Raw genomic sequence first — 19161 nt, 5'->3', positions numbered from 1 at the left:
CCCGCCAATGTGGAATAGTATGGGACAAATCACCGTGTGCAGAAGAATATGCCTCAGGTGCCCGCGTTACAGGTCACTGGTGTGCACACTTGGCACGCAAGCTGACAGTTCTATGGTATAACAATGCCCGCTTCCCTGGCAGATCAGGCCAAGGGACAAGGAAGTGATATGCCTTTCAGACATCCCTGCCCCTGGAGATGCCATCATGTCCCATAATCCAGGACACATAATGTTGTTCTCTCTTCCCTCTTGTTTTATTTTATAAGAAAACCTGGTAACATTGAAGTAGGGCTCAGGTTTAAAATCAGGACATATAGCAAAACTACAAACAATCTAAATAATCCTTAAAAATTACTGAATCCCCAGAACCTAGGCCTTTGGGAATTCCAGTAGTTAATTCAGCAATGGCCTCCCTTTCTCTGCGAAAGGGGGAAGGGAGTCTGGTTGATGGAGGTCAGGGGAATGATGATAAGGAAAATGAAAGAGGTTTTCTCTCTCCTCTGCATCGTTTGTTTTTGCCAAGTCTCTGAGGTTGAAGTGGCCACAGCTGAATGATCCCCTGATGTTATGGCACTGTGAGACGGAAGACGCAAACCTCTAAAGGCTGGACAGAGCTGAAGCTACTCCAGCTAGGTGGGGGTGCCACATTCGGAGAGCAGTGACCATGTGTGGGACGCCCCCGGCTGCCTGGATCAACCCCTGGGACATCGAGAGGAGCGATGGAGAAGGAAGTAGGCGGTGGCTGCTTCCCCACTAGACTCACAGGGGCAGGGAGGCTGAGGACCGGCCTACCTCCGCCACAGGCCTGGATGAAGAAGAGCTTGGGCTTCCCTCCCAAGCTGGGGCAGCCAGTTCCATTGAAGATGTTCACAATTCTCTCGACAGACACGGGATATCCATCCATGCCATAAACAGCGCCCGGGAACTGGAGGTGGCTAGCCTAGAAAACCATGAATCCTGGTGACAAACCCAAGAAGTCAGGGTAGGAATCCAACAGCCTGTTCAGAGGCTTTGTGGCGGCCAAGCATTTAGAAGGTCCCACCCAGGGGCACAAGGCTGAGTTACAGCAGGTCGGTTCCGGAGAGCCCCTTGTCCACCTCTACTGCAGGGGTCTGAAACTCACATGCCTATAAGCACCAGATAGCCTAACTCGAGGACACTGGGCAGCTACCTCCAGATCGGCTGCTCTCAAAGTGTGGTCCCTGAAGCAGCAGCATCAACATCACCTGGGAACTGGTTAAGACATACAAATTCCTGGGCCCCACCCAGACTTCCTAAATCAGAATCCCTTGTAGTGGGACCAGCAGTCTGGTCCTTCAGGCACCTCTCTTGCAGTGAAACGTTGAGAACTGCTATTCTAGACGAATTCATCTCAAACTTTATGTGCACAGGGATCTCGTTAAGGTGCAGGCTCTGAATGAGGGTCCGCATTCTCGAGAGCTGCCAGGTGATGCCCAGGCTGCCGGTCTAGGAACCACACTGTGAATGAAAGAACCAGACGGGCAGCCCCTGCCCTGCCAAAGGCCAGAGCTTTGCTCCATGAGGATGCTGGCCTGAGAAGGTCAGACCTTTGGGGCTTTTCAAGAGAAGCCGGAAATCCTGGTATTTGTGCTAAAGCTGCCAGTTTTGAAAACACTGTGCAACCCATAGGGGTTGTTACCTCTGTTCTGTCCAACCCCTCAACTCAAAAGATGGGGAAACTGAGGCCCAGGAAGGGGGAGGGGCGTGGCCACAATGACCCAGCACATTAGTGGCCAAGCCCAGAGTGGGTCCCAGTGTCCCGACTCCCAGCCAGCAGCAAACGGCCCGGAACAAAACCAAGCAGGACCGAGGCAGGAACTGGGAGCTCTTATGAGCTGACATGAGCAGAGCAATGTCCAGCTCTGAACAAAATCCAGCTTGTCTTTTCCTGCCTCTCCCAGACAGCTTCTCCAAGGGACACCGTGCCACCCAGGAGAAGCATCAACCCCTCAGAGGGCAAATGGCTCCTGAGAAAAGAACAAGAGGTAGACAGGGCCCCGCGGCTCTTCCTACAGGGCCAGGGTGTCTTGGACACAGGAAAGGACGGGGCTCTGCACAGCCTCTCAGGGCAGCCTTCCCAGGCACCTGCCCAAGGAGGTGAGGTCGCCTACCTGACAGCCATGAGAGAGGATGACCACCACGCAGCAGTCCAGAGCACTGTGGTCCCGCCGCGCCAGCTCCACCAAAGCCTGGACCATTTGCTACAAGAGAGGGCTGAAGGTGAGCCAGACCGCTGACGGATCAGGTCCTTGTCCCGGGTCTGCCCCCTGTTCCCAGGGCCAATAGTGAAGTAATGACAGTCACAGCAATCACAATAGCCACCATCCTTGGGGAAGGGATGCTGGGCTAGGCACTCTTTATTTACTCCTACAATGACCCTAGGAGATGAGCATGGTTCTCGCTGTCTAGACAAAGAAGCTAAGGCTTGGGAGTCACACAGGGAGTGGGAGAGCCAGTCCTCAACCCGGGTCTCTGAGTCTGAAGCTTGCACTGGTAACCACTGAACCATACTGCCTCTCACAGTCCTACAGACCGAAGGGCTCATCTTGGGGAGTCATTTGTTTCCAGGGTCCCTCGCAGGACACTACCCCACCCGCCCCCCATCTCTCTCTGTGCACAGGGACCATACCTTGGCAGTCAGGTTACACTTCACCTCCACCACGAAATGCAGCAAGTGGAAGCGTTGCTGCATCCTCTCACAGTCAATACTGGAGCCCGTGCGGGTCCTGAGCCCCGACTCGTGGCAGAAGTTCACATTGTTGATAATGAGGCAGTGTCCACAGGGGTCTGCATTCAGGACGTATGCCTGCCCAAGCACGGGGACCAGCGTAAACCGGGGTCTCATTGCACTCCTCGGGAGAGAAGGCGACCTCCTGGGTTTCACTCATGGGGTAGACAGTTTAGAGAGACGGGACAGAGCATGCAGTCTGCCTCCCTCTGAAGGAGGGGTCTGGGATCTACACCCAGCATTCCAGACTGCGAAGCAGACTAGGGTGCGCACTAGCTGTGTGACAGATGAACAGCTAAACGTGGGACCAAAGATTAGCTCCCATCGCAGTATTCAGGGATAGGAGCTGCTAGCTTAGAAATCCAACTCCCCTAGACATTCACCCCAAAAGGACCTAGAGGTCGCCCAGTCCAGGGGAGCACCTGAGAATCGTGTGGTCAGATCTGCCAGCAGACACTCACCCGGGCCACCCTCGGAGAGTCTGAGGCCACTTCCTCCAGAGGTTCAACGTTTCCCTAGTAATTCTCTCTCACAGCAGCCTGTTCTTCTTGCTTATGGTACTTAACAGTATTTATACTTATATATTTCTTTGTGTGACTAGCCTCTGCTAGGCTGGTGGCTCCATGAGGGCTAGAAACTCGAGTGGTCTGTTCCCAGGTGTCCTAGCACGAAGCCCAGGGCTGACACGCAGGAGTCACACGATAAACGCTGTAACTAAGACAGAGACTGACTTGGTCTGGGGAGGCTGCTGCAGCCGATCCTGACGCCCACCCCTCGTCAGATCTAAACTTCACAGACGAGGAAAGAGCAGAGTTAGACTATCTGCCGCAGGAAGAGCTGCACCAGGGCCAGGGTGCTGTAGAAGGCCTGGGACTGGGACCCTCTCTCCAGCTGGGTTGAGTTCCCTGGGCTCCTGACACAGCTGCAGGAAGGATCTGGGAAGTGGAGAGCCGAAGAACCCAAAGCCAACACAACTGGCCCCGAATCACATGAAGACTCACCAAGTCGGCATTTCCCTTGGCTCTGTCCTGAGCACCTGGAGAGAGAGAAAGAAGGAAAATGTGAATGTCGGGGTCCAACAGGGGAAGGGCAAGGGACACTGTGAGGACAGCTCCCACAGAAGCACAGAGAAGCAGGAACTCAGGAACCCTCAGGAACTGCTGGTGAGAGCCAAGTGGCACAGCCACCTTGGGGAACTGCTTAGAAGTTTCCAATAAAGTTAAACACACACCTACTCTCTGACCAGCAACTCCACTCCCAGGTATATATATACCCAAGAGAAATGAGCACAATGGGCACAAAAAGACTTGCCCGTGAATGATCACCGAAGACTTATTCATAATCCCCAAACCAGAAACAACCCAAACGTCCATCAACAAGTTGATGGGGGGACTTCCCTGGTGGTCCGGTGGGTAAGACTCCATACTACCAATGCAGGGGGCCCGGGTTCAATCCCTGTTCGGGGAAGTAGATACTGCATGCATGCCACAACTAAGAAGTCCACGTGCCGCAACTAAGAAGCCTGTGTGCCACAACTAAAGATCCTGCACGCCGCAACGAAGATCCTGTGTGCCACAACTAAGACCCGCACAGCCAAAATTAATTAATTAATTAATTTAAAATGCTAAGTAAGTACTAGGGATGTAATGTACAACATGATAAAGATGATTAATGCTGCTGTATGTCACAAATAAAAGTTGTTAAAAGACTAAAAAATAAAAAAAACAAATTGATGGGTAAGCAAACTGTGATATAGCCATACAAAGGGATACCACAGAGCCTAAAAAGGAATGAGTTACATGCCAACACCATGGATAACCGCAAAAACCCAGGCCAAGTAAAAAAAAGCCAGCAGAGTATATATGGTGTGATTCCATTTATGTGAAATTCTAGAACAGAAAGACATAAGGAAGCTCCAGGTCTGCTCCCTCTCTGTGGAATCCATGGAGCCCAGCATACAGTAGGTCCTCAGGAAATAGCTGAAGAATGAATAAATAAGTAAAGATGGTCATTTTTCCTTCAGTATCAAAAGAGTTTTCATTTCAACTAGCAAGAAGTCAACTGGCCACCAGCCTACAAGGTTACAGGACTTTTTCTTTTTTAAACAAATAGAACACATTGACCATCTCCAAGTCACACTGGAGACTATTCTCATGATCCAACTATGGTGCCATTCATTGCTCAGAGTGGGCCTGGACCTTGTTGGGAACTATTCTTTTGCCAGTTTAAAAGTCATGCCAGGGGCTTCCCTGGTGGCGCAGTTGTTGAGAGTCCGCCTGCCGATGCAGGGGACACGGGTTCGTGCCCCGGTCCGGAAAGGTCCCACATGCCGCGGAGCGGCTGGGCCCGTGAGCCATGGCCACTGAGCCTGCGCGTCCGGAGCCTGTGCTCCGCAACGGGAGAGGCCACAACAGTGAGAGGCCCGCGTACCACAAAAAAAAATAATAATAAAAAAATAAAAGTCATGCCAGAAATGCATTTACATTCCATCTTTTAAATTGGAAATGGTTTTACCTAGCCTGAAGACTCCTATTAGGCCACAGACTTAAATCTTTAACAACTGCTCATTTCCAAATTTCCACTACACCCCAAAAATATACCATTATCTACAACTGAAAAATGTATTCATTTCCTGAATTAGCAGTAATGATCCCTAAAGTGAGAGAGTAACATCATCAAAATGGCAGAATAAGAGTTTTCTACCGCCTTCCTCCTCCCAAAGAACACCAATTTTCACAATCACCCACAGACAAGAATGCCTTTGTGGAAGTCCAGGAGTCCAGCAGAGAAGTTCCAGTACACGATTGGTGCAAAAATCCAACTATATAGGACACATTGAAGAGTAAAGACTGGAGGAGGTTACGCCTTCTTCAAATGCAAAGACAGTGACATAAGACTTTGAAGAACATGAAAAATCAAGGAAACAAGATTCCACCAAAAGAATACAATAGTTTTCCACAGTAACTGACCCCAAAGAAATGGAAATCTATGATTTGCCCAATAAAGAATTCAAAATTGTTTTAAGGAAGCTCAGTGAGCTATAAGAAAAGACAGAAAGGCAATTCAACAAAATCAAGAAACCTATACACAAACAAAATGAGGAGTTTAACAGAGAGATGAAAATCTTAAACACATACACACACAAAAACTGTGGCTCAGAAAAATACAATGAATGAAATGAACTATGCAACAGAAAGCATCAACATCAGACGTGACCAAGCAGAAGAAAGAATCTGTATAGAAGACAAGTCATTTGAAATTACCCATTCAAAAGAAAACATAGGGAAAAAAATGAAATAGAACGAAGTAAGCCTATGTATGTAAAGCCTGTAGGATATCATTCAAAGAAACAATCTATGCATTATTGGAGTCTCAGAAGAAGAGAGGGACAAAGGGACAGAAAGCTTATTTAAAGAAATAATGGCTTAGAACTTCCCAAATATGGGGAGGGATTTGGAAATCCAAGTTCAAGAAGCTCACAGATCCCCAAACAATTTCAACCCAAAAAGATCTTCTCCAAGACACATTACAATAAAACTGTCTAAAATCAAAGACAGAGAGAGAATTTTAAAAGCAACAAAAGAAAAAAATTCCTCGCATACGAGGGAACCACCTTACAGCTATCAGCAGACTTCTCAGCAGAAACCTTGCTGGCAAGAAGAGAATGGGATGATATATGCAATGTGCTCAAAGAAAAAAATTGCCTGCCAAGAATACTTTACCCAGCCAAGCTGTCCTTCAGGAATGGAAAGACTTTTCCAGGCAAACAAAAGCTGAGGGAGTTCATCACTGCTAGACCTGCCTTACAAGAAATGCAGAAAGAAAGTCTTCAGGCTGAAATGAAAGATGCTAATTAGTAACGTGGAAACACATGAAAATATAGAACACACTGGTACCTAGTCAAAATCAGATACTCTAATACTGTGGTGGTGGAGTGTTAATCACTTAACTCTAGTATAAAGGTTAAAGGACAAAAATATTATATATAACTATTGCTATAATAATTTGTTAATGGATACACAATATAAAAGATATAAATTGTGACATCAAAAACATAAAATTGGGATCGACAGATTCAATGCAACCCCTATCAAAATCCCAACAACATTTTTCACAGAAATAGAAAATAATCCTAAAATTTATATGGAACCACAAAAGACCCCAAACAGCTAAAGCAATCTTGAGAAAAAAGAGCAAACCTGGAGGTCTCACATTCCCTGATTTAAAATTATACTACAAAGCTATAGTAATCAAAACAGCATGGTATTGACAGAAAAACACACAGATCAATGGACCAGAACTGAGAGCCAAGAAATAAACCCACATATATATGGACAATTAATTTATGACAAAGGAGCAAAGAACATACAATTGAGAAAGGAGAGTCTCCTCAATAAATAGTGTTGGAAAAACTGGATATTCACATGCAAAAGAATAAAATTGGACCCCTACCTTACACCATTCACAAAAATCACTCAAAATGGATTAAAGACTTAAATGTGAGACCTGAAACCATAAAACTCCTTGAAGAAAACACAAGACCTTAACACTAGTCTTGGCAACGATTTTTTGGGATATGACACCAAATTACAAGCAACAAAAGCAAAAATCAACAAGCGGAACTACATCAAACTACAAAGCTTCTACACAGCAGAAGAAAAAATCAACAAAATGAAAAGGCAACCTACAAAAGGGGAGAAAATATTTGCAAACTGTATATCTGATAAGGATCGATATCCAAAATATATTAAAAACTCATATAACTCAATAGCAAAAAACCCAAATAATCCAGTTAAAAAATAGGCAGAGGAACTGAATAGACATTTTTCCAAAGAAGACATACAAATGGCCAACAGGTACGTGAAAGTTGCTCAACATCACTAATCAGAGAAATGCAAATCAAAACCACAGTGAGATATACCTCATAGCTGTTAGAATGGCTATTTAAAAAGACAAGAGATAACAAATGTTGGCAAGGATGTGGAGAAAAGGGACCCCTTGTGCACTGTTAGTGGAAATGTATATTGGTACAGCCACTATGGAAAACAGTATGGAGGTTCCTCAGAAAATCAAAAATAGTAATACTATATGATCCAGCAATTCCACTTCTGGGTATATATCCAAAATAAATGAAACCAGGATCTTGAAGAGCTATCTGCACCCTCATGTTCACTGCAGCATTATTCACAATAGGCAAGACATGGAAACAACCCAAGTGTCCCCAGAAGGATGAATGGATAAAAAATGTGGTATATATACAATGGAATATTATTAGGCCACAAAAAAAGAAGGAAATTCTGCCTCTTGCGATAACATGGATGGACCCTGAGGGCATTATGCTAAATGAAATAAGTCAAACAGAGAAAGACAAATACTATATGATCTCACTTACATGTGGAGTCTAAAAAAGCCAAACTCATGGAAACAGAGAGTAGAACAGTGGTGGCTAGCTGGGGAAGTGGGGAAATGTTGGCCAAAGGGTACCAACTTCCAACTTTAAGATGGATACATTCTGAGGATCTAATGTAGAGCATAGTGACTATATTTAACAGTACTGTATTACATAGTTGGAAGTTGCTAAGCAAGTAAATCTTAAATGCTCTCATGACACATACACAAAAAGTGTTAATTATGTGAGTTGATGGATGCGTTAACTAGCCTTATCGTGGTAATCGTTCCATAGTATATCCATGTATCAAATCATCACCTTAAGCTTACACAATGTTATACGTCAATTATACCTAAATAAAACTTGAAATTTTTTTTTTACTTTTTACTTAAAAAAGGGGGGGGGGCTTCCCTGGCAGTTCAGTGGTTAAGACTCCGTGCTTCCACTGCAGGGGGCAGGGGTTCGATCCCTGGTCGGGGAACTAAGATCCTGCGTGCTGCATGGCGCGGCCAAAAAAAAAGTAAAAATTACAAAAATTAAAAAAAAAAAATAGAAATAAATAAAAAATTTTCAAAGGTACACAAAGCAAAATGGTTGCTCTTGAGAGGTCCATAGGCTACAGGGACATGTAGAAGGAGTAAACAGACGAAGGTACCAAAATAAAGAGGTAGGGAAGGCTCGAGGCAGCAGTCACAGCACTAACAAAGGCAGGGAGGGGTACAAGAGCATGGCACGCTTGCGGACCCTCACGGAGGACGACATGGTCAGATGTACCATGCGTGAAAGCCGTTTTTCCCAAAATGACAGCTCCCGTGGGGACAAGAAGCACATATGGACAAGTGTGTGTGCAAAAGAATCAGTCATAGCCTGAGCATTACTGGGCATATGCCCATGTCTCCAGCACAAGGAGAAGGGGGGAAGCACATCCTCTCTGCTGCCCAAGGGAAGGAGGGGTAGATGTCCTAGCGCTGGCCCTTGCCAACTCAGAAATCACAGAAGGAAGCCAACCAGCCTGAGTGCTCGCCCAAGGCAAGGCCCCACGTGAAGTCTTTTCCAAGAATGGCTTCACTGACTCCTCGGAGCAGGCCTTGCAGCTGCGAAGGACTGTCATTTATCCCCAGCTGCCAGAGGGGAACTGGAGACTCAGAGAGCTTGACTGTTAATAGAAGGTGAACACACTCACCAGCTCCACGGTGAAGGGGCCAGGAGACCAGGTAGGGCTAAAAAGCCAACTTTCAAGAAAGTTTTAGCCCAGGTAAGCAGGCCACCATGATGGCCAATTTATGTTTATGTGTCAGCTCGACTGGACTACAGGGTGCCCAGATATTTGCTTAAACATTATTTCTGGGTATGTCTGGGAGGATGTTTCTGGATGAGATGAGCATTTCAATCTCCAGAATGAGTAAACAGATCACCCTCCCCACGGTGGGTGGGCACCATCCAATCCGTTGAGGGCCTGAATGGAACAAAAAGGTGGAGGAAGGGAGAATTCACTCACTCTCTGCCTGACTTTGAGCTGGTCATGGGTCTTCCGCCCCCAGACTGGAATGTACAGCAACAGCTCTCTGGTTCTCCGGCTTCTGGACTTGGACCACAAATATACCGTGGGCTTTCCTGGGTCTCTAGGAGAGCAGACTGTGGACCTTTCAGCCTCCACAATCACGTGAGCCAACTCCTTATAATAAATCTCTTTATACATCCCTATATCTATATTCTGTTTCTCTGGAGAACCCTGACTCATGCCGCCACCAACAGCTCTCCCAGCCCGCCCCCTGCAAGCGGTCCTGGCTGAGACAAGCAGTGACAAGGCATCATGTCCAAAACTAAGAAAGTTAATTCCATTCTGAAGGAAAAGGCATTTCCCACCAAACATCAAAAGACAAAGCCACCCACTCTGGTAAGTCCCCCAAAGCACTGTATTCAATTTCTTTGAGGCACTAACCACAGCGGTGATTAAAGACCCAGCTATGCAAGCATGGATTGAATGTCTGACCCTCCCATGTGAAGGCATGGACTCTGCAGCTTTGTTTAATGCTGTGTCCCCAACACCAGGCTGATGCCTAGGTCTCAGCAAGTACTCAGTAAATATCTGAGTGAACTAATGAGTAAATGGCACAAAAACAGGAACAAGAAAGAGAATGAGAGAATTAGTTCTTTATGAGGCAGTAGATGGAGTGGATCTGGACTTTGGAGCCAGAGTCCCTGGGTTCAAATCCCTACTCTACCACTTACCAGCTGCGTGACATTGGACACGTTATTCAGTCTCGGGGCCGCTACAGTTCCCATCTGTATTATTGGATAAGAGGAGCAACTACCAACCTCATAGGGCTGCAGTGATGCCTCAGTTCATTAGTACATGTGAGGTACATAAAACCCGACACATTTGACAACTTAATAAAAGTGAGCTCAGCTATGATTATTATTAACACTCATACTCCAGAGCAGTATGTATATACAACCCCAGCACTCTTGACATTTTAAGCCAGATTACTCTTTGTTATGCGGCTGTCCTGTGCATTGCAGGATGTTTAGCAGCAACGAGAGGCCAACAGCACTCACCCACCCTCAGTCGTAACGACAAAGTATGTCTCTAGACATTGCCAAATGTCTCTTGTGGGGAGGGGAGATTGCCCCTCCCCCTTGAGAAACCTTGACCTAGAGCACACTTTCCCATATTAACTTATTAAAGGCTCTGAGAAGTCCAGCTGATGGCCCTAATCCTACTCATCCACTGGTATGACTACAGAACTCTTCCTTTGTGGGTCACCATGAAACCGACCTTGGGAAACATTCCTGTGCAGTACTTAGGAGCCTCCAGCCCAGCTCCTAAAAGGGACATCCTTCAGCAGATCATGGGTGGATGGGGCAGTCGCTCTATTAAGCCAGGAGACCAAGGCCCAAGTCCTAGCTCTGACCTTGAACTTGCTTTGTGACTGAGTTGTTCTCAGAGCCCAGCTTCCTCCCCTGTAAATGGGGCATGATAACAGAGAAGCTTGCCCTGTCTACCACTGCACAGGGTTGTTCTGATGACCTGAAAAGCACTGTGTATCAATATATACATTTTAAAGTGATCTTATTATTGTTATTATCATTTACCCTTCAGATTTAAGCTCCCACTGGGAAAAAATATTCACAACAAACAGGAAATAAAATAACTCACACAAGACCAGGAAGCTTTAAGTCAAGACTGTTGGCCCTAAATGACTCACACTGACATTTCCCCGAACAAGATAGCAACAGTTGGACTTTGTATTTTCCCTCCCTCCCTAATGGTAGAATAATTCCAGAACTGGTCTTCTTCCCCAGACCCTCAGTATGTATGTTTGTTTCTCTGCGTTAACAAGTCATCCAAAATCATGCAGTTATCCAGCACAGAAAACAGATACCACTTTTTGCCCATCACATAGGAAAAAATGTTAATACTCATTGTTGGCAAGCGTGTGGGAAAATGGTCTCCTTCACTTATGGTTGGTGTGATTATAAAATGGCATGTTTTTGAAGTCCAAGTTGGCAGCAACTATCAGATGGGAACATGTACACTTTAACCCAGTAATTCCATTTCTAGAAATGTATCCCCAGTCGGAGATAGATGAACATGCAAGGCCACTGCAGAAACAACACAAATGTCCATTAACAGAGGTTGGATAAATGAAATACAGTGCAAAGTACATGTGAGACCATACAGCAGAGCAGACAGTGGGGAAGCCTGGACTGCAGTCCTGTTTCCACATCTCACTAACTATGTGATTTGGGGCAAGTCATTTCTCAATCTGTCACTCACTTTGCTCAACAGTAAACTGGGGAGTTCCCTGGCAGTCCAGTGCTAAGGCTCTGCACTTTCACTGCCATGGCCTGGGTTCAATCCCTGGTGGGGGAACTAAGATCCTGCAAGCTGAGCAACACGGCCAAAAAACATAAACAAAACAAACAAACAAAAAAAAAAAACAGTAAATTGGGAAAACTGTAGCACCTACCTTACAAGAGAGTTGGTAAGATTAAATTAAATCATTTATTGAGGGGACTTCCCTGGTGGCGCAGTGGTTAAGAATCCGCCTGCCAATGCAGGTGATACAAGATCAAGCCCTGGTCCAGAAAGATCTCACATGCTGCAGAGCAACTAAGCCTGTGCTCCACAACTACTCAGTCTGCGCTCTAGAGCCCGCGAACCACAACTACTGAGCCCACGTGCCACAACTACTGAAGCCCGCAAGCCTAGAGCCCGTGCTCCCCAACACAGGGGACACATCACAATGAGAAGCCCGAGCACCACAATGAAGAGTAGTCCCCGCCTGCCGCAACTAGAGAAAGCCCACGTGCAGCAACGAAGACCCAACGCAGCCAAAAATAAATAAATAAATAAATATAATAAATCATTTATTGAGCACTCCAGACAGTGCCTTGCAAAAAGTAAGCACTCAGTAAGGTTAACCATTACTACTATTATTATTATTAGCATCCATGCAATGGCCCACTAGGCATCCATGAAAAAGGATGTGCTGGATCTCCATGTGCTGCCATGGAAATGAAGCCCTAACAAAAAACCACATGTCCATCAACAAGAGATGGTTAAATAAATTGTGGATGATTCAGAGTAAGAACTACCTTGTAATGAAAAAGAACTAACTACTGATATGCACAACCACATGAATGAATTTCACAAACATAATGATGGCAAGAGAATCCAGACTCAAAGTTTACATAGGATTTCATTTATATTGAAGTTCAAGGACAAGCAAAAGGGATCTATGACAACGGAGCTCAGAATAGTGATTCCCTTGGATGGGGTAAGAGTGGGAATAGACTGGAAAGAGGTACAAGAGAGTGTGATAGGACACCAGAATGTTCTATGTCTGTTTTTTGTTTTGTTTTGTTTAAATTCCTTAAGTAGAAAATGCAATTTTTTAAATTTAACTTTATTTTTTTAATACAGCAGGTTCTTATTAGTTATCTATTTTACACATATCAGTGTATATATGTCAACCTCCATCTCCCAATTCATCTCACCACCACAACCCCCCACCACCCCCATAGAATGTTCTGTGTCTTCATGATCTGGGGTTTGGTTATCTGTGTGTACCCATAGGTAAAAATCACCCAGCTGCACTCTTTGGATTTCTGCATTTTACCGGATGCAGCTTTGTGACCCTGGGTGATGACTTAACTTCCCTGAGCCTCAGTTTCCCGTGCCTTGCAGGGCTGTTGTGAGGGAGGGAGGTAAGGGTATGTACGGTGCCTGCTTGGGCCAGACACTTAACAGGCAGCTGCCTCCCTCCTGCCCCCAGGCCTGGGTTAGTCCACACCACCCACCTGGAACCAAAGGCAAAATCCTAAACAATAGCTTGATCTGGAAATACTGATCAAAACCTCCAACATCCAAAACAGACTTCAACACTTGCTTTTCAGAGCAGGGGCTCTCCTGAAGACCTACCAGAACAGTCCACCCATCCCCTACGAGTACTCAGAAAGACAACACCAAAATTAAATTAAACCTCGCCCTACCCAGCTGTACCACTGGTCACTCCTCAATGACCGCTCAGCACACCCACCCACCACCCACTCTTGGTACTCACGGATTTCACTGAATCCTCCAGAACCAATGTCCACTGGCCTGGGGGCCTCTGGTCTGAGAACCTCGGGGCTGAGCTTGGCTGGCCAGAGCTCCTCAGGCCCCAGCACCACCGGAGCGAGTTTTCCTTGGCTCGGCCTCGAGGGATCCTGCTCCGCCCCTCTCAGCTCCTTTGGCTTGAGGCTCACTGGTCCGAGCACCACAGGCTTGAGGTTCAGGGGTCTGATGGCCTCTGGATCCTGCTTTGCTGCTTGTCTGCTGGTTCTCAGGAACGAAGCCAGAGTCTCCTGGCCTGTGTCCTCTAAGCAGGAGATGAACAAAGGAAGGGCCTGACTCCCTCGGGTCTCTAGATCTGTGATCAGCTGCCTGGCCTGATCTCGCCGAGACCCAGAGCCTGCCCGCTGTTTGGAAAGAAAGACATGGCACTATTATCCACGTGCCTTCCTGTGACTCTCACCCTGTCCCCCCATTCCCCATCTACCTAAGTCTAAACAATCAGGCACCTCCGCAAACATTGAGCCTGTAGTTGCACTGAGCGTGTGCCACCTGCCAGTCTTTATCTCTTCAATCAGTATGTTGGAGGTGTTTGCGGTGTGCCCAGCACCGTGCCAAGTGCTGAAAATGCAGCAGCAAAGCGTCACAGTCTTCAGGGACCAAACGTCTAGTGGGGGATGTGAACAGACACATCAACGACACAGCAAAGAGAGAAGTGACAGAAGGGAAAGCACATGGGGCTGGAAGGGTACAGGGGCACTCAACTCAGCCTTGGGGCGTCAGGGAAGCCTCCAGGAGGGGCTATCTTAGCTGAGACCCCAGGGAACATTAGGAAGTGAGTAGTGAATTCAGAGAAATGAGAGACATAAGGGGGGAGACAAAGTGAGAGAGGAGACCTTTGCACTGTTGTGTCAAGAAAGCTGTGGAAGCCACTGAAGAGTTTTAAGAAGGGAGTAATGGGTACTTCCCTGATAGGCCAGTGGCTAAGGCTCTGCGCTCCCAATGAAGGGGGCCCAGGTTCGATCTCTGGTCAGGGAACTAGATCCCGCATGCCGCAACTAGGAGTTCGCATGCCGCAATTAAAAGTTCCCGCAAGCTGCAACGAAGATCCCGAGTGATGAAACTAAGACCCGGCGCAGCCAAATAAATAAACAAATAAAAAGAAGGGAGTGACAGTGTCAGATGCCTTTTAAAAAATCATCTTGGGACTTCCCTGGTGGCACAGTGGTTAAGAATCCACCTGCCCATGCAGGGGACACGGGTTCAATCCCTGGTCCGGGAAGATCCCACATGCCGCGGAGCAACTAAGCCCAAGTGCCACAACTACTGAGCCTGCGCTCTAGAGCCCACGAGCAACAACTACTGAGCCCGCGTGCCACAACTACTGAAGCCCGCATGCATAGAGCCCGTGCTCCGCAACGAGAGAAGCCACCACAATGAGAAACCCGTGCACTGCAATGAAGAGTAGTCCCCACTCGCCGCAACTAGAGAAAGCCCGTGCACAGCAACAAAGACCTGTCACAGACAAAAATAAATAAATAAATTTATTTAAAAATTAAAAATAAATAAATAATAAAAATTTAAAAATCATCCTGGGGGTAGGGTGGACAATGGCAGGGAGTGGGCCATAGCCAAGTCAGGTGGTGGCAGAGACTTTGCAGCTGGAATGGAGAAAAGCGAGAGGACATACCAGAGAAATAAGGAGCAGAAATTGACAAGACTTGGGCATTGATCGGGTGGACTGTGAAGTTGCAGGAATGGTCCAGATTGACAGGTGTCAGGATGGTGGTACCAGACAACGAGACGGCGATCAGGTTATCTGCTGGTTGTCCTTTGAGGCCCAGCTCTGGGCAAGCTCCACAGGGATAAGACATCACCCTGTCCTCAAATATCCTACAGCACCGTGGTCCAAGAGAACTTTCCAGGATAATGGAAATGTTATCTGTGCTGTCCAATATGGCAGCCATCAGCCACACGTGGCTACTGAGAACTTGGGTCATATGAGTGAGGAGCTGCATTTTTTGTTCAGTTTTAATTACTTCATATTTACATTGAAATAGCCACATGTGGTTAATGGCTCCTATATTGAATAGCACAGACCTATACTATCATTGAGAAGGTAATTCTCATTAGCAAAATTAGTTGCATGCTTACTTCTCCGCAAGTAAATCATGGTGTTTTGGTTTCTCTCAACATTTACTGAACACTCACAGACACTGTGTTAAATGCATCATTTCATTTAGTCCTCCTCAACAAACTTAAGGGGTTAAATTACAATTATCCCCACCTTATGGATGAGAGAAACTGAGTCTAAGAAAGGTGCTGCAACTTGCTAATATGTAACAAAGCCAGATGAGAGTCCAGATCCATGTGGTTCCGCCATACTAGGGGTGGCAAAATGGTGGCCCATTGTTCATAAGACATTCTTTAAAAATTCCAAATTTGTTGCTAACATTTTTTTTTATATTGGAGTATAGTTGATTAACAATATTGTGTTAGTTTCAGGTATACAGCAAGGTGATTCTGCTATACACATACAAGTATCTATTCTTTTTCAAATTCTTTTCCCCTTTAGGTTATTACAGAATATTGAGAAGAGCTCCCTGTGCTATTTTTGCTAACATTTAAAATCAGGGAACTCGACATCGAAATCAAGATTTCCACCTTCTCGGGAATTCCCTGGTGGTCCAGTGGTTAAGACTCTGCGCTTTCACTGCCAAGGGCCTGGGTTTGATCCCTGATCAGGGAACTAAGATTCCACAAGCCACACAGCGTAGCCAAAAAAAAAAAACCCTAACCTGGCAACACTGGGCCAACATTCTGGTATAACCATACTCATCTGGAGCTGGGGGGCAGGGCAGAGGCTGCCCGCTCTAGTGCCCACCCATTGGGCCTCCAATGACATTCGAGTTTATGACTCCTGTGAATGTACCTGATGGCAAGGGTATGGCCTCAAATCACTTCCACTCCTCAGTACACAGCAGATGCTCATAAGACTTCTTGTAATATTATTATTCATTGGCAATTTTCCATATGATATTTATCCTATTAAAGACTTCCTCACTGGATCAGGCCAAGTTCCTGGATGATGCAGAAACTGGCCTGCAAGCAGCCCACAGGGCACTGTGCAAGGGCCTCTAGGAAGCCACACATTCCCACTGTATCTTCTGGTAAAAAATACTTCCTGTGGGCTTCCCTGGTGGCGCAGTGGTTGAGAGTCCGCCTGCCGATGCAGGGGACACGGGTTCGTGCCCCGGTCTGGGAAGATCCCACATGCCGCAGAGCGGCTGGGCCCGTGAGCCATGGCCGCTGAGCCTGCGCGTCCGGAACCTGTGCTCCGCAACGGGAGAGGCCACAACAGTGAGAGGCCCGCGTACCGCAAAAAAAAACAAACAAACAAAAAAAAAACCTCCTGTTCCCTCCTGACCTCACAGGCCTGTGGGGAGAGTCAAATAAGCCAAAGACATGACAGTGCTTTTAAAGAGAACCTCAGATGTTTGACTTTATTATTCTCTTCATTACCTGCAGTAGGCCCCTCATCTCCAAACCCCTTACAAGACATAATGGTAACTCATGAGGGGCTGGCCAAGGAGCACAGGGCACAGCCAGCTACCATATGATGTGCCCTCACTCTGTGCCTGAAACTTTACTGTTTCACACCCGTTATCTCTTTTAGCCCTCAGGACAGTACTGCTGTTGTCCCCACTTCACAGCCCAGGACACTGCAGATCGAAGAGGATACAGTGTCAGGCAGTCTGACCGCCCAAATGGGTTTCCTGAACCTCCACGTTAGAAGAGGAAAAAACAGTACACCGCTGCAGCAGCTAACGGTGTACTCTGATGGAATCGCTTTAGCAAACCCTCGAAAAGGCGTTTGGGGTTGTTTGGTTCCTCTGGGCAATTTAGTGGGCTCGACGCCCTGCGGGAAAACGGGGTTCCCTGACAATGGTTCCCCAAAGGGAGCGGGTACTGCGTGGCACAGACGCGAGAGGAGAGGGCGGGAGCTCGGCCATTAAGTCACGGTGTGGCTTCAGCAACCCTCTCCGCGCGGCCTCTCTGTCCCCATCTGTGACCTGAAGTGTGCGTGGCGCGGGAAGCTGGGGGCGCCGGCTGGGGGGGTGGTGGGCCGCACCTGGATGTCCTCGATCATGTCGGGGGTGAAGAGCTCGCGATTCAGCAGAGCGTCCCAGAGCGCGGCCACCTGCAGCTCGCCGACCAGCCGCAACCGGGACTGCCGCAGGAGCCGCCGGTCAGCCTCCTCCATGTCGGGCAGACGGCAGAGGCCCCGGCCGCCTCTGAGCGCTTCCGGGTTTCGGCCGCCGAGCCCCGCCCTCTCCTCAGGACCTGCCCCGGGACCTGCTACCGCGTTCCGCCCCGCCCCATCTCCCCACGCCCCTGGGTCCCGCCCCCAGGCACCGCCCTCGAAACCCACCCCAGCGTTACTGCACCGCCCCCCGGCCCCGCTACCTCACTACCTCTAGCCCATCGGCTCCGGCCCCGCGCCCTACCACGCCCGCAGGGTGCGACCCGCCCCCAGGGCACACCCGCGCAGCTCCGTCAAGGGCCCCTGCGGGAATTCATTACCACTTCGCTTTCGCAGACTCGGAGTGGGTTACTCTTCTAGTAAGAGACTGTCATGCCTGGAGCGATGGTCTGTCCCGCCCCATTCGACCCTCTCCTGGGCATCATTCCCCTCTAGCCCCCTGCCCTGCCCCCAATGAAACCATAAGTCTCCGCCCCGTGCCCAAATATCCTGGTTTATTTTGCCAAACTTGTCTCATGCAACCAAGTCCACCTTATAGGTCTCCCATTCCCCTCTTCCCTCCCTCCCACCCTAGCACCTCCCATAAAGAAAAAAACCGGCAGAAATCATGTCCTCTGATCCGTTTGTACGGCTCATTTCCTCATTTCAAAAATTGCTCCTATGTCAACTATATTTCAATTAAAAAAACATTGTGCTAGCCACTTTACATTGTATTACCTCATTTCTCCCTGACTACAATCCTACCAGGGTGATAGTCTTTTCCTCCATTTCCCAGATGTGGACGCTGGGGCTGTAGGAAGTGAAGTCACTGTTCAAGATCACAGAGGTAGTAAGTGGCAGAGGCGGGTAGGATTTAAACCCGAGCCCAACTCAAGGTCCACACACAACCGGGAATCCACTTTAGAATGTATTCTCTTGAGCAGTGAAACCTCAGCCCCATTCATCCATTTATTCCCGAATATTTGTTGAGATCTTATCTGTGCCAAGGTCTGTAGAGGCACCAAGAATATAGAGACGAACAAAACAGACTTTAAAAGGCCTGCTTTTATTTATTTATTTTGGGCTGTGTCAGGTCTTCGTTGCTGCGCGCGGGCTTTCTCTAGTTGCAGCAAGCAGGGGCTACTCTGCTGAAGTGCTCAGGCTTCTCATTTCGGTGGATTCTCTTGTTGCGGAGCACAGGCTCTAGGCGTGCGGGCTCT

At 47.5% G+C, this 19161-nt stretch overlaps 1 protein-coding gene across 3 annotated transcripts in view; it reads right to left on the bottom strand.

The window, feature by feature from the left end:
• The window catches only part of CASP9 (caspase 9), a 30272-nt gene extending 12263 nt beyond the window's left edge, over nt 1-18009 (bottom strand). The window contains exons 1-6 of one of the 3 annotated variants that reach the window (XM_027110095.1): nt 17831-18008; nt 13709-14105; nt 3751-3785; nt 2651-2827; nt 2133-2222; nt 793-940 (exon numbers count right to left, since the gene is read on the bottom strand). In XM_027110095.1, coding sequence (XP_026965896.1) covers nt 793-940; nt 2133-2222; nt 2651-2827; nt 3751-3785; nt 13709-14105; nt 17831-17962 — 979 coding nt within the window. In that variant the 5' untranslated portion in view covers nt 17963-18008. Of the gene's footprint in view, nt 1-792; nt 941-2132; nt 2223-2650; nt 2828-3750; nt 3786-13708; nt 14106-17830 lie in introns of all 3 variants that reach the window. The other 2 variants (XM_027110097.1, XM_027110096.1) reach the window with 2 other exon arrangements.
• Nucleotides 18010-19161: the final 1152 nt, after the last annotated feature.

This window comes from Aethalodelphis obliquidens, unplaced genomic scaffold (assembly GCF_003676395.1).
Source record: "Aethalodelphis obliquidens isolate GAN/ISIS:26980383/991018 unplaced genomic scaffold, ASM367639v1 scaffold9, whole genome shotgun sequence".
In the NCBI taxonomy this organism is placed as follows: domain Eukaryota; kingdom Metazoa; phylum Chordata; class Mammalia; order Artiodactyla; family Delphinidae; genus Aethalodelphis; species Aethalodelphis obliquidens.
Note: the sequence above shows the minus strand (reverse complement) of the source record. Positions and strands in the feature narration are given on the sequence as shown.